This window comes from Salminus brasiliensis, chromosome 16, assembly GCF_030463535.1.
Source record: "Salminus brasiliensis chromosome 16, fSalBra1.hap2, whole genome shotgun sequence".
In the NCBI taxonomy this organism is placed as follows: Eukaryota; Metazoa; Chordata; class Actinopteri; order Characiformes; family Bryconidae; genus Salminus; species Salminus brasiliensis.
In genome coordinates, this window is record NC_132893.1 from 29,937,421 (window position 1) to 29,952,871 (window position 15,451).

The 15,451-nt window shown below is 40.6% G+C and overlaps 1 protein-coding gene across 3 annotated transcripts in view; it reads left to right on the plus strand.

Annotated features, from left to right (window-relative positions):
* The first annotated feature begins 1,520 nt into the window (after nt 1-1,520).
* Nucleotides 1,521-15,451, plus strand: part of tjp2a (tight junction protein 2a (zona occludens 2)) — a 44,671-nt gene continuing 30,740 nt past the window's right edge. For 2 of the 3 annotated variants that reach the window (XM_072659204.1, XM_072659205.1), the window contains exon 1: nt 1,521-1,715. Coding sequence is in view for 1 of the 3 variants with exons in the window: in XM_072659202.1 (XP_072515303.1) it covers nt 13,537-13,643 (107 nt within the window). In the remaining 2 variants the exon portion in view is untranslated. Of the gene's footprint in view, nt 1,716-13,316; nt 13,644-15,451 lie in introns of those variants that run through there. The other variant, XM_072659202.1, reaches the window with a different exon arrangement.

The window sequence follows — 15,451 nt, forward strand, 5'->3', positions numbered from 1 at the left end:
TAGAGAAATTGTCTATATTGGTGTTGTAGTCATTGCAACCACTAGTTTTTTTTTAAGAGTTATGTCACAAAATTATTATATACAGGGGTTACAAAACCGTTGCTTGAGGGATGAGAAACCTTGTAGTCATTTTGAGATTTTGGCCTAAACTTAAAAACATGCAGATTTAAAAGTTGTTGAATGGCACAATAGTCCCCAAAGTAAACATTATTATTATTAATAATATTTTTATTTTTATTATTATTATTATTATTATTATTATTATTATTATTATTTTGCCTTAATGTACATAGACATATACATGTTCATTGGCCATTTTGTAGTCATTGCAATCACTGCCATGTTTTTTTTATGCACTCTTACAGGTAAAAAAATATTATATAGAGGTTTTTTATAAATTATTAAACAGGGGTTACAAAAACGTTGCTTGAGGACTGAGACACTTTATAATCATTTTGAGATGAGATTTTGGTCTAAATCTAAATAACATGCAGGTAAAAGTTGTTGTATGGTACAATAGACCCCAAAAGTAAATATTATTATTATTATTATTATTATTATTATATTACCTTTATGTACATATAAGACATATACATGTTCTTTGGTCATTTTGTATGAACAATGTCTACATTCATGTTGTAGTCATTGTAACCACTGCTTTTTTAAGGCACTTAAAAATGTAAATAATTTTATGTCACAAAATTATTATATACAGGGCTTACAAAGGCGTTGCTCGAGGACTGAGACACTGCTTTATTTTTATTTTAAGATGATTTTGGCCTAAACCTAAAAACATGCAGATTGGAAAGTTGTTGAATGGCACAATAGTCACCAAACCAATAATAATAATAATAATAATAATAATAATAATAATCATTATTATTATTATTTTGTCTATGTACATATAAGACATATACATGTTGGCCATTTTGTTTAGAAAATGTCTATATTTGTGTTTTTTTTATCATTTTGAGATGGGATTTTGGTCTAAATCTTAATAACATGCAGGTAAAAAGTTATGTATGGCACAATAGACCCCAAAGTAAACATTACTAGTAGTAGTAGTAGTAGTAGTATTATGCACACATACGGCATATACATGTTTATTGTCCATTTTGGATCATGAATAAAATGCCTATATTGGTGTTGTAGCCATTGTGACCTCTGATTGTTTCACTCTGATTGCCTTTGAATGGATAGATTGAGAAATTGTTCTAGATTGTGGAACAAACCCCTCTTACAGACCCCTCTTAAAAGTTTCAACGACAAATGCATGGCAGAAGGAGCCTGTAGGCCTTTATTACGAGTCCTCCACTAGAGGGCATGATGTAGTAGGCCATGTAAGTGGCTCTATCACCTTACAGAATATAGACGGAGTTCATAGGAAGAAATAAAGTGAAGTACAGAAAGCTATTCGAAGGGCTAAAGGAGCTGCCCTCTATCTAAAGTGTCAAGTTTCACTGCAGCTCCTTTAGCCCTTTGTCGAAACTGCGCCTACACTGAAACCGAGGTCACGTGACTCGCCGTTGACTCACCTGCAGCGCGAAGACACGCCCACACCTGGAAGAATCAGGAAATCTGGGATTGTGTACAAAACCGAGGCGTTTCATCGGTTCTGTCAAATTACAGGCTGCTCTTGGATTGGATGGGATCGGATAAGATTGGGTATCTAGGTCGAATACAGGACTTAGACTTCTATCAAAGACTTTCTTAAGGTAGGTTCAGCTCCATTATCGTGTGTGTACGTGCTGCTTTCGTGGCTTTTGCCATGGTTTCGATTGAGTCTTGTTCTTTGGAGGGGAAGGGGGGGGGTGGTGTAGTATTTCGAGGGTCCTGTGTAGGTTAAACTTGTATTAGAGTTGAATATTTGAAGTTTAGGTTGTTTACTGTGTGACTGGGTTTTGGACTGCTGGTTTTTGCTCGTAAGGTAAACTGGGCCACGACCTGTTGTCGTCCTCTTGCAGCTGGCGGAGGTGAAGGTGGCCTCTTATTGGAATTGTCCGTTCCACCTTAAATGGTGCAGTGGTTACATTCTGGCGCCTAGGCCTAGGCGCCAGAATGTAACCACTGCACCATTTAAGGTGGAACGGACAATTCCAATAAGAGGGAACGTATCCCTCTTATTGGCGCTTATAGAAGCCAGACTGTGACCACTGCACCATATTTAAGGTGGAACGGACAATTCCAATAAGAGGGAACGTATCCTTCTTATTGGCGCTTATAGAAGCCAGACTGTGACCACTGCACCATATTTAAGGTGGAACGGACAATTCCAATATGCACCAGAATGTAACCACTGCACCATTTAAGGTGGAACGGACAATTCCAATAAGAGGGAACGTATCCCTCTTATTGGCGCTTATAGAAGTCAGACTGTGACCACTGCACCATATTTAAGGTGGAACGGACAATTCCAATATGCACCAGAATGTAACCACTGCACCATTTAAGGTGGAACGGACAATTCCAATAAGAGGGAACGTATCCCTCTTATTGGCGCTTATAGAAGCCAGACTGTGACCACTGCACCATATTTAAGGTGGAACGGACAATTCCAATAAGAGGGAACGTATCCCTCTTATTGGCGCTTATAGAAGCCAGACTGTGACCACTGCACCATATTTAAGGTGGAACGGACAATTCCAATAAGAGGGAACGTATCCTTCTTATTGGCGCTTATAGAAGCCAGACTGTGACCACTGCACCATATTTAAGGTGGAACGGACAATTCCAATATGCACCAGAATGTAACCACTGCACCATTTAAGGTGGAACGGACAATTCCAATAAGAGGGAACGTATCCCTCTTATTGGCGCTTATAGAAGTCAGACTGTGACCACTGCACCATATTTAAGGTGGAACGGACAATTCCAATATGCACCAGAATGTAACCACTGCACCATTTAAGGTGGAACGGACAATTCCAATAAGAGGGAACGTATCCCTCTTATTGGCGCTTATAGAAGCCAGACTGTGACCACTGCACCATATTTAAGGTGGAACGGACAATTCCAAAATGCACCAGAATGTAACCACTGCACCATTTAAGGTGGACCGGACAATTCCAACAAGACTAAAACTAACATTCTCTGTAGTTGTAGGTTAGCACTAACTTATTAATCGTGAATAAGCCATTTTATTGACATTGTAGTCTTCTAAATCGTGGTGGTAGGCATAAAACATCTGAAAGAAGACTATTTATCTTTATATTTAAAGAGACTAAGAGTTCAGGGCTGTGTTTTGCTCCAGGCTGTTCACTTTGTAGTGCCTGAAAGGTGATAGCCTGCCTCCCCCACCCCAAGCTAAAGCCCTGGCTTGAATTATACTGACCTTAAAAACACATTATTTGTAAAATTACCTAATTAAAATATGTAATTTAATTTTTTGAGGAAAAAAGTGGGCGATTTGCTTTCATATTGGGGAAAAAAATATGCAAATGGTGTGTTTAAATGACTACTTTTTTTGTTTGTTTTAGTGCAGGAGGAAACCTTATTGGATATGTCCCTTATTGGTAGAGTGTACACTTAGAAGGGATGATTTTAGGGACTAGGGATGGCCTTACCTTGCATCGGCCCTCAAACTGAGGCCTAATGTACTCACTGTTTGCTCCGTGTCCACAGATTTTACCTTCTTGTACTGCGTTACTTTTGCAAAAAGGCTGGTTTGCAGCTTTTATTGTTCTGAAAAAGCCTTGAGGTTTTTATGGAGTCATGTCTGATTCACACCTGCTGAATCAGTGAGGTCCTATTGTAATTTGATGTGATTTATGGATCAACTTGGGAAGGACTTTTAAAAGACTTGTAAGTGTAAGTCCACTAAAACACACCCAAACACACCCAAACACACTCATTTCCTATAGCTGGGCACTTGCATGCTCCGAAGCCTGTTTAGAAAGCACTGCTTTGTGACTTTATCCACCTTTATCCAAGCCTATTCCTGCCAGGTCATCCTTCTCAAAATGTTAATGTTGCATCTTAATTTGAAGTGATGACATATTTGATTTAGGATCCCATCAAATACTAATTATATATGCTGAATCTACTGCAAGCAAATTGCTTGAGTCATGTTCACACAGCAGGAAAAGAGGTCCAAATTGTGGTATACTGTAATGTGACCTATATCCGGCATTCGCCTGAACGCTTCACACTCCTACAATAAAACACTTATATCACGCATATCTTCAAAATACCCATTTTTCCCTTCTCCTTAGCTAACATTTTGCGAGGCATGTCGAGTTGGGTTGACGTCAAAGTCGCATGAAAACCCATCTGGCTGTTCAGACCGAGTGGCATTGCCTTTTATCAGATGTGTATCGGATTTGAATGGCACATATAAAACGGGTCCAAATTTGATCTGAAAATGAGATTCAGTGATCGTATCGAGGTTCAGTATTGTATAGTTTTGCTCCAGGCTCTTCACTTTTTAAGGTGATGGCCTGCCTCTCTAAGATTAGCCAGTTAAAATGCTTCATTTTAATATTTTGAAGGAAAATTGGACTTTCATTTGGTTAAAAATTTGTGTGAACATTGCGTTTACTCCTTTTTTTTTTGTTCAGAAGGAAACGTTTATTGGATATGTCACTTACAGATATACTGTTTTTGCTGTTCACACTGCACCATAGATAAGGCATCTGTGTCAAATGTACGGTTGCAACGATATGAGAATTTCACTGTATGATAACAGTTTTAGAAAACATCACAGGAAACCAGGGTCACGATATTTAAAGACTTTTTTTGAGATACTTGAAATTCATCACAATAAATGTAATTGCAGGCTAAATAAATCAGTAGCGACAGATTCTTATAAACTACTATTCAGATACTCTCCCGTACTGAGTACAGTGATACATCTGCTGAGCTTCATCTAATTAAACCTGTCTAATCACACTGTCAGCAATGAAACCTGCAGCTGATCAGTGTTTATTAAGCACTAACAGTTAATATGAAAAGCATATTGCCATCATGATGATAACAAAATTGATCACAATACAATAAAATATCATCATATTGACCATACTGCCACAGTACACAGTATTTCACAATTGTCGTTGTTGTTTGTTGTTTTTCTTAATATTATTATACTCTGTTTAATGAACTTTTGGAGGTTCTTCAGTTTGCGTTTTTTTAGAAGAAAAAAAAAAGTTCCTTAAAGTTTCCTCAAATTACCTTTTAGATATTCCTCCACAGTTCCTGAAGAAATTCCAAAATTTTGAGCGAGTGTAATTGTGCTGTCTGGGACTCCCGGCCATGAATGACTGTGGGATCACCAGAGGTGATGATGAATCCAACGACACTTAGACTGCTGCGCCACTCTGGAGCGCAATGATTGTGGATTTGATCCCTCAGGTGATGCCACAGCCATCCTTGACCAAGATGCCCATAAAGCGTAATATACTTAGCTCTTTCTGGGTGGGTAGGAGGAGAGAAAACTATTTAGCAGTAGTTTGAAGAGAAGTAGTTGGCTGGATTCACATGACTTGAAGGAAGTGCGTGCTAACCCTTACCCACCCAGGACCCACTGGTAGTGTGATAGGAGGAGTGTGATGGTGGAAATGGCTAGCTAGCTGGCTTTGGGTGGGAGTTGGAAGAATTGACACAGTTCTACCAGGAACCGAGATAAAGACACAAACAAGCCCGTTGCTTCATTAAGCTGGAGTGAATGGTCTTCCATCTTCCCCTGTTTCCATTGTGTTTATCAGATTTGCTGACGTTGCCTTGTTTTCCAACAAACACACTGCAGGCTGCGGGTGATAAGTGACCTGTGTTTGCTTGTTGTTAAGTGTGTGCATCTGTCAGATGGTGGTAATGCATGTTGCACATTGCATAACATACACTACACTACAATACTGCATGAGGAGCACACGTGGTGTCAGCACACGACTCCCAATACAATAAACCCGCTTACATAAAGGCATTAAAGACATTTGACAGAAGACACAACACACACATCAGGATATTAATACTCATCACTCTCAACATATGCACTGCTCACGTGTGTGTGTGTGTGTGTGTGTGTGTGTGTGTGGCAGCGATTAAACCCTCGTTCAGGATTGCTTCTGTAGACGATCTGAGAGGAATTATACGGAGTTGACATCCGAGGTGACCTTTCAGTCGTCTAGGCCTGTAAAAATCATGCTTTGCGGTTATTTATGCATTTACAAGATTCCACTCTCTAATCCGCTGGAGTTTGGTTTTCCATTTTGAGAACGCTGCGCATCCTGTGATGTAAGACTGTGGATATTTTAGGGTTGTGTTTGTTAAAGTGGCAAAAAGCCTCTTTTCCTGAAAGTTGCATCAAGAGCCTTTTGAGACTTGCTTCAAAGAATTTCACTTTTGCAATCCCTGTTAAGAAGGCCTGCACTCGTGCTGTGTGTTTACTGCTTAAGCAGTTTGAGTTTTGATAGTCATCACCAATATGGACGGGCAGAGTGTCAAAAATATAGATTATATATAATATGTAGAAATGCACCGATCTGATACTAGGATCAGATATCGGTCCAGATACTAACAAAATTAGCTGGATCAGGTATCAGATAATTAGTCTGATCCAAAGGGCCGATCCATTCACGGAACCCGATTCTCATACCACCGGTATTCTGGGCTTCATAACCCAGGATCAGGGTAATCTACAGACACCATACACATCATAGCAAACTGCAAGACTCCAACAATCTAACCAGCACTGTGCCCTCGACCGGTCATCAACTATCAGCGAGTAATCCAGCTTGGCTTCCATATATGGAGAACCCAGAAGGGAGGAGCTGCGAGCTTGGTTTCATTTCTATCTGTGTTCATTTGTTATGGTTTGTTTTACAAAGTTAGTAAAGTAATGATTACGTCAGTCCTGATGCCTTAAGTCTCTCCCACATGGTCCGGTATATGATTTATTAATTTAACAATGGTATCGGGTATCGGCCGATACATAAAGTTCATGTATCGGTATCTGTATCGGAACAGAAAAGGATGGGTCAGGGCATGCCTAATAATATGTTCGAGTTGTCCCAAATACCAGAATTGATTTCTATGCTATTCCCATGCATGGTACCACAACGCTCGATACAGAGTATGGCAAAATTTGGTCTGAACATCAACATGCCAGTTTATTGACATTGATTAAGCTTAGTCTTGAACTAAGTTGCCGTGGCAACAGTGAATCACAGTTCACTGGTCACTGGAAATTTAGTCTATGCTTAGCATAAAGGGAAGAGTTCTGGCGTTGGATCTGGATGCAGTCAATCAGCCAGGACCCGTTTGATATCTATTTAATTTGTGCTTTTATTGTTTAGAATGAAAGATGCTAGGCTAACGTTGCTAACAAACACCGCTCCTAGACTGTCCCTGCTCTCTGTCTCCATACAAATACGCCCCAAACTATCTCTCAATCCACTTAAGACGTTTGTAATATCACGCATACACCATCCGTCCAACTTCTTTTGTTTGTAGACACACATTCTAATGAATGTATTCGGCTACTTTAAGTTGCACCCATTGCTGACATAGATCGCAGCTTGTCTAGTCCCTGTAGAGAGGTATTGCTAAATGAATAGGGCTCTCTGGAGCAGATAAACAGATGACTCTGTTGGCACAATGCCTAATGTCAGGTGTGGGCTAGAGGGTTATAAAGCCCCCCCCAGCATTGAGCTGTGGAGCAGTGGAATGTGCTCTCTCAGATGATTTTGCTCCAACCAATACTTTTGGGATGACTTTGGGATGAGGTGAAGTGATCATCATCCAATGTCCTGACTGCTGGATGCAATCAAATCCTTACAGCAATGCGCCAAACTCTAGTAGAAAGCCTTCTTTCCTGGACAGTAGAGACAGTTACTCCAACTAAAGCAAAATAATTAAATATAAAAAAATATATAATATAAAATTATATTATATTTAATATAATTGATTTTAGAAGGAACAATGCAAATGTAATGTGCTTAACAAGATGAGATTGGTGACAGTCAAATACAGTGTTATTTATTTGTTTGTTTGTTTGTTTATTTATTTATTTTAAAGCAATGTTAGCCCATTGTAAACTAAAGAAACACATGCCAGTTATCAGTTGTCTTGTGTGCAGCTGATCTCAATAATAAATCAGGTTCATAAATTATTAATAGAACAAAACCGTCCCACCACCGTCACTGTCTTTTACACAGTCCTCAGTTTTCTATAATCTAAATCTGTCATCAGGTCTGGTTGGGATCTACAGCCGTGTGCACTATATTGTCAAAAGAATTCACTCAGCCATCCAAATCATTGGATCCCGGTGTTCCGATCAATTCCATGGCCACAAGTGGATAAAATCAGGCACCTAGGCATGCAGACTGCTTCTACAAACATCTGTGAAAGAATGGGTCACTCTCGAAATTTCCTCGCTATTAAATATTCTACATTCAACTGTCAGTGGTATTATAACAAAGTGGAAGCGATTGGGAATGACAGAGACTCCCCTCACATAAAATGACAGCTGGGTCAGCGGATGCTGAAGTTCATTGTGCGCAGAGGTCAGAAACTTTCTGCAGAGTCGGTTACTTCAGACCTCCAAACTTCACATGGCCTTCAGATTAGCTCAAGAACAGTGCGTTATGCAGATGATCTGCATAACAATGGAAGTTCATGTCATGTTTGCTTATGACTGTGCCCAATGACAACCTCTGTATTGTGCATAATTTACCACAATAATGATAACACGTCACATCGCCCGCCCCTAGTCATCAAACTGCAGTGTGATGTGTCCACTGTCCAGTGATGTTACTGGACACTGTCCATTGCTAGGCAAATTAAATCAGCCCAGTGTAACTGTGAAGTCTTCTCCTGTTGTATTGACACAGGCTAGACCAAACCTGCCTTTCAGCTTGCTGGTGTGTAACTCCCTCAGGCTAATGCGTTCAAGTCGTGGCTGAATCTGTTTCTGGCTCTGCACCTTTTCAAACACTGCAACATACTGAACACTTAACCCTTTGTGGAGTGAGGGATATTTTTTAACCCCCCTTCCTGTCAGTTACATTTACAGTAATGCGAATAAAGCCCACATATTGCTGTGAAAAATGAATTGCTGCTTTTTTATTTATTCATATTATTTTTCAATTTTATTTGATTTTTCGCCCATTTACCCAACCGTGCGTACAAAGGGAATAAGCAGTAAACAGATTGAGGGGGAGGAGCCACAGATTATTATACAATATTTAATAAGTTTTGAATAAAAATAATTATTACTAATTTTGAGGTAACTCAAAAAAACACAGTAGTTACCACCTGTCATTTTTTTTTATATTTTAATATTTTATTTAAAATCATATTTTAACTTTTCTGTTTGGTAAAGAAAACAATCAGAAGGAACAAGACTGGTTTAATAATAGAGATAAAATAATAATAATAAAATTTCTTTAGATTTGTGCTCGGACAAGCTCAGAGACCATTTGAATCTCTGTTTCAGAAGTATAATATTTCAGTACTTGTGCAATTTATAATTATTCTGTATTGAATGTACACCAGTAAACCAGACCATTGGCACCACCTAGCGCAGATAACTAACAGTAGTGATAACAATAACAAAACGATAACACAATGTCTAAGCATATCGAGGATATTGTTATATTTATGCTTAATAAACACTGATCAGCTGCAGGTTTCATTACCAACAGTGTAATTAGACCGGAATCTATTAAGACTCTGTTGCTACTGATGTATTTAGTCTCTGATATACTAAAAAAGGTCTTTAAATATTGTATGTTTACCATGTCGCTCAGCCCTACCTAGCTTTAGCACCACCTGCCTAATATTGAGGTCCCCCTTGTGCTGCCACAACAGATCTGAGCATTCGAGGCATGGACTCCACATTAGCAGTAGATCCTTTAAGTCCTGTAAGTTGTGAGGTAGGGGCCTCCATGGATCGCATCAGTAAGCCTTAGGTGTCCGGGTGTCCTTTCTTGGACCACTTTTGGAAGGTACTGACCACTGCATACTGGGAACACGCAGAAGACCTGCCTGATGTTTTGTAGATGCTCAGACTCAGTCGTCTAGCTGTCTCAGTTGGGTTCTCGTCAAAGTGTCTCACTTTCTTACGCTTGCCTTTTTTCCCTGCTTTTAACTCCTTCCTCACCTTCAAGAACTGACTGTTCACCTGCTGCCTAATATATCCCAACCCTGTGACTGATGCCACTGTAGAAGAAGAGCGCATGAGTCTTATTCCTCCATATAAAAAAAGCACAGGAATGTGTTATTGCTGATGCTTTTCAGGCTCTGGAATTGTATAATTAGTGATTAATTGGAATTATCGCTGTTGTGTAGGATATTGCACTGATCCCACAGATTCAGCATGGGGCAGATGCTCTACAGTTACAGCGATTGATCCCTCATATATCCACAGAGGCTTTACTTCCTTTTTATGTTACAGAGGCTAAATCGGGATAAATCCGATCTACTATAATAGTCATATTGTAAAAGCAGAATTCAGTATTGAGGAAAGCGGAGTGTGGGAATGGAAAGCGCTCACACACTCCCACAGATTGAGCAGCTTAACAGCAAACACAATAAGCTGACGTCATCTTACATCAGGGAATGACATGTTTTAAAGAAATCCCATTAAAGCAGTCATATCATTTTTTTCCCATCATTTTTTTCAATATCCAGCTTTCCTTTAAAACTAAATGTGCAGAAGATGTGTTTATTAAGTACTTTTAATAGATAGAAATATTAAATATGTGACTGTTTGGGCTGACAGATGCTCCGATATGCCGGATATGCCTATTTACCTCCCTGTTCTGTCACACACAGACTTGTCTTTTATGGGGGCCTAAGGGGTGGGGGGTGGAGCACTAAGCTGTGCTCTGATTGGCTGGTCTATGGCACCAGCTACGGCTCACAGAACCCATGTATTATAGCATGGTTTTAATACTGTAACAAAAACACTGTAATTATTCCTGGGTCTTACGGGACAGTGCTGCTGTCCCTGCGCTGTGTCCTCTCAACGCAAAGAGATACAGTAGCTGGTTAGCTTTTAGCCTTGCCTCCACCCGTTTCCCTTGCTTCCTTTTTAGTTTTACTGGTCAAAAATAAGGCAGTACTTTCCTTTCTGATGTATTTTTAACTCCACTTTGGTTGAACTGAGGGAGTCCAGTTAGTTTTATTGGATTGAGGAGATAAAGTAGTAAAAGACCAGCATTAGCTTATAGCCTAGCCCAGATTCCTGTTTGACGTGTAGATTTTCAGCCTGGTAAAGAATAGGCTTATTCAGTCCTGCGTCATTCAGTAGTCCGTGTCCTGCCAGTATTAGAGCTTTGGGAAAGCTCGATAGCTAGCGCACCCTGCACATACATTCTATATCCTTTCATTTAGCAGCTACTTTACCACTGCCAATAATTTAACGACTATCGTAATTCAGAGGACCCTTTGACCTTCAGGTGAAGAATGTACACAGAACCATAGAGCCCATTCATTTCTGTCATTTAGACTTTACAGCTTCAGTGTTCTGTGCTGGGGAGCGTGCAGATGATAAAGAAACGGCAGCACATCAGATGTGCTCCCCTGTGGAGAGTGAAATGGACATCATTGCCCAGAAAAATGCTGGCAAGACACAGCCTGGCAATAGTTGGTTTTCTGATTAAACAGAATGTGAGGATTTCTGATGCACACAAGAATCATTACTTAAAACTACAGCACAGAAGAAGGACAAAACAACACTCACACACTGGCCAAATCTGGAGCAGTCCTATCTAAGACAATCAAGGAAGGGCCCCCCAAACTCCTGCAGATCTGCCCTGTGGTCCAGTTCCATTGTATTGTATCCTGTCGAGCTGTAGAGCAGAAACCATTTCCTCTAACCATCCCAGAAAACTAGGTGGAGAGACTGACTTCCACTCAAACAACCCAAACGAACCACTGGATGTTATAACAAATGCTTATAACAGTGTTATTAGCTGACTGTGCAGAATGTGGTCTGGATGGTAATTACTGTATGTGTTTTATTATGTTTGCACCAGACTCTGTAATGCTCATGTGGTGTTCTGTAAGTGATCAGAGTGGATTGCAGTAATATTAAGACTAGTATTAATACAGTAATAATGCGGTTAATATTACTACTTTAAATACTACTGCAGTAATATTGTTAGTTTTATTATTATTGTTGTTATTATTATTAGTTATTATTCATAATAATCATATCATAAATTTCTAGCCTTAATAGAAAGTTATAACAGTAATATAATGACAGTATTTGTTGGTTACACTGATTATTTTACTATTAGACTATTTTTTTTTTTTTTTTTTTTTTTTTTATTAAGGGTATAGGTTTATGCAATACTGTAATAATATCACAAACAAAATGTGTTAAGTAGTTATGTGTAATAGTAATATAATAGCAATATTTGTCAGTTATATTCTAATAATAATAATCATCATCATCATCATTTGAATGTAACCAATACTGTCATTATTTTTAGTAATTTCAAACTGTTTTTTGCTTTTTGCTCCCAGACAAATTACAATACGGCGTGTGCATTTCCCAACAGAGATTGCATTTGTTACCTAACAGGGTATAAATAGGGGGCCGGGGAGCTGGGGAGCTGGGAGGGGGGTGGTTGTCATTTGTAAGGCTTTGCTTGTTTTGGGCCTGGTGTAGTAGCACAGGGATTTCTGTCCCGTCGCTCTTTGACAGTACAATCTCCCGCTCTCATGGCCTCCCCTGGCCAGGGCTGTAATCCAGACATGCAAGCTGCTGGACTATAATTTCATCTGGCCGCACGCGCATCGGACGAATGCTTGGCCCGTTTGCCCAATGCGTCCACGGGACAGAGCAGCATGTTGCCTCTGGGTAAAGGGGCGGGAGGGTGTAATGGCCTCCTGGGTAGCGTGTAGCGTTTGTCAGTCTGAGTGGGCATTTTCGTGTGTGTGTGTTTGTTTGTTTGTTTGTTTGTTTGTTTTTTCTTTTTTTTAGAGAGGAGGAGCATGCTAATGGCCGCAGGGCTAAGCTTACACCAAGGGGATTACAGAAGCGTGGGGCAGGAGAGCGTACATGATCTGTCAGAGCTTAGTGCCACAATTATCCCCCCTCTCAGCAGCGTTTTCATTAGTGTAATGTTCAGAGATCTCCAGAATTATGTAAGAGTGACGTGCCATCAGCCTGCCCAACGTGGTGTTTGTGTGTGTGTGTGTGTGTCTCTCTCTCTCCCCCTCCCTCCTCTCAACCCACGAGGAGAACAAAATGGGCATCTGTCAGACTCTGGAGAGAGAGAGGGAGAGAGAGAGGGAGAGAGAGAGGGAGAGAGAGAGAGAGAGAGAGGGAGAGAGAGAGAGAGAGACCCCGTCAGCGAAAGAGGCTGAACTCGCGGCATTTTGCACAGGATGGCTGCAGAAGCACGCAACAGTAGCAGACAGGGCACAGGGTGGTCCGTAACGCATCGTCAGTGATGGGGTCTACAGTAGCGTGTGTGTGCGCATAGTGTGCGGTATGCACTGTGTGTAGTGCACCTGTTCTGGTCAGGCGAGGGGTGAAGCGCGACCACATGCATGCGGCACAAAGGGACTAAGTGAGCCAGAGATTTGAACATGAAGTACAAGAAGTTCATCACCATCATGCAAGCAGCCATCGGGATCGCGCCCCTCAACAAAAGAGAGCTGCTGCCCCCTGGCAGGAAACTATGGAGGCCCTCTGGGTGAGTGAGGGAGGGAGGGAGAGGAGGGTGGAGGGAGAAAGCGGAGAAGAGGAGTTCAGGTTGCAGATGAGCGATATCGGATGTTGTAGTTGTGCTGTGTGAAAATCTCTAATTGGCCTTCCTTAATTAGCTCACGTTACGTGGAGGTTCTGCAGATTTGAGGAAAGGTTCTTTACACTTGTGCATCTCGTTTTCACAAAGGGTTCTTCAACCGACCATCCAGTGAAAGGTTCTTGAAAGAAAGACGACTCGTTAAGAAGTGGTTCTTCTAATTGCAGGGATGCTTGCTATATGGACAAAAGTATTGGGACACCTGCTCATTTATTGTTTTGGGGTTTTTTTCTAAAATCAAGGCTATTAAAATAGAAATTTCCCAGCTTTTGTTGGAGTAACTGTCACTACTGTCCAGGGAAGAATGCTTTCTACTAGATTTTGTAGGAGCATTGCTGTGAGGGTTTGTTTGCTTTCAGCGAAAATAACGATAGTCAGGATGTTGGATGATCACCACCTCACCTCATCCTTCCAAACTCCCCAACCCCTTCCAAAAGTACTGGATGGAGTATTGAGCTGTGGAGCTTTATACCCCTCTGGTCCACACTTGGCGTTAGGCATGGTGCCAGTATATTTGTGTTTATCTGCTTCAGACAGTCCTATTCTATTGGCAGTACTTCTCTACAGGGACTAGACAAGATGTGTATGTGCATTTGCACATCTGTGTCAGCAATTGGTGCAACGTAAAGTAGCAGAATGCCTTCATTAGAAGGGGTGTCCACAAATTTGGACATTTTTGTGTTTCAGGATTGGCCAAATAACTCAAGCTTTCTTTACAGATCAGGCTTTTCTGCCCGTCTGACGGGTCTGTTTTATCACACCACAGTGATGAGTGAACCTATACATATAAGTCTTGAGTTTTATTTCTATTCTTAATAGTTCTAATTAATGATCTTGATAAGGATATTGATAAAGTAGAGGTACTTGTGGAGACTATTTTGCCATACAATGTCCTGGCTGTAGCTCTTGGTTATTAACAGAGTTTCAAAAATATTCTTTTGGCCAAAAGCTTCTGTCCAAAATATTGTAAATCAAAGTCTCAGAGTTCAGACCGTCTACTCATCACTCGTTTGTGTAAGAACTTTCATCAGTGCAGCTTTTAACGGCTGGAAACTCTAATTAGACTGTGTAGGTCTGTGAACAATTCTGACGCTGTACGTTTCTTCAGAATGGCACGTTTCCCATTTCACGTCAAACTACTCTGAATGACTTCGTTCACATCTGAACCATTTGGTTATGCAGAAGTTCTGAAAAATCAAAGTTCCCCTTTAACTGTTTGGTCGAGAGGAACTTGAACACTGATCAGATGTTCGATCAGTTCCCAGAAACTGGAGCTAAAGACGCGCTGGTGTTTTTAGATCGGCTTTGGGGAACAAACAAGTAAAGGATGAAAAGTGAAAAAGCCTGAAAGTGGCTCAGCGGTGGAAATCGCTAGCTGTGCATGCAGGAACTGAGAAATAGAGGCCTTGATCTATAGGGGCTCAGAGTGGTCTAATGGACTAAGGCGCTGCCACCATGATTTGAGGTTTACTGGTTTGAATCCTGGGGGGAGGGGGGGGAGGGGTTGGCTAGTCTTCACTCGCCTAGTATTGGGGGCATTGGGGGCATAGTGAGAGGAGGGGGAGGGGAGTTTACACAAACGGGGATTGGGAAATTGGACTTTCTAATTGGGTAATAAAAATTAAAAAGTGTCTGATTGTTTTATGTGATGGATAGTAGTTTCTGCTGTCGGGATGTTTATGAATGTATTGCATAAC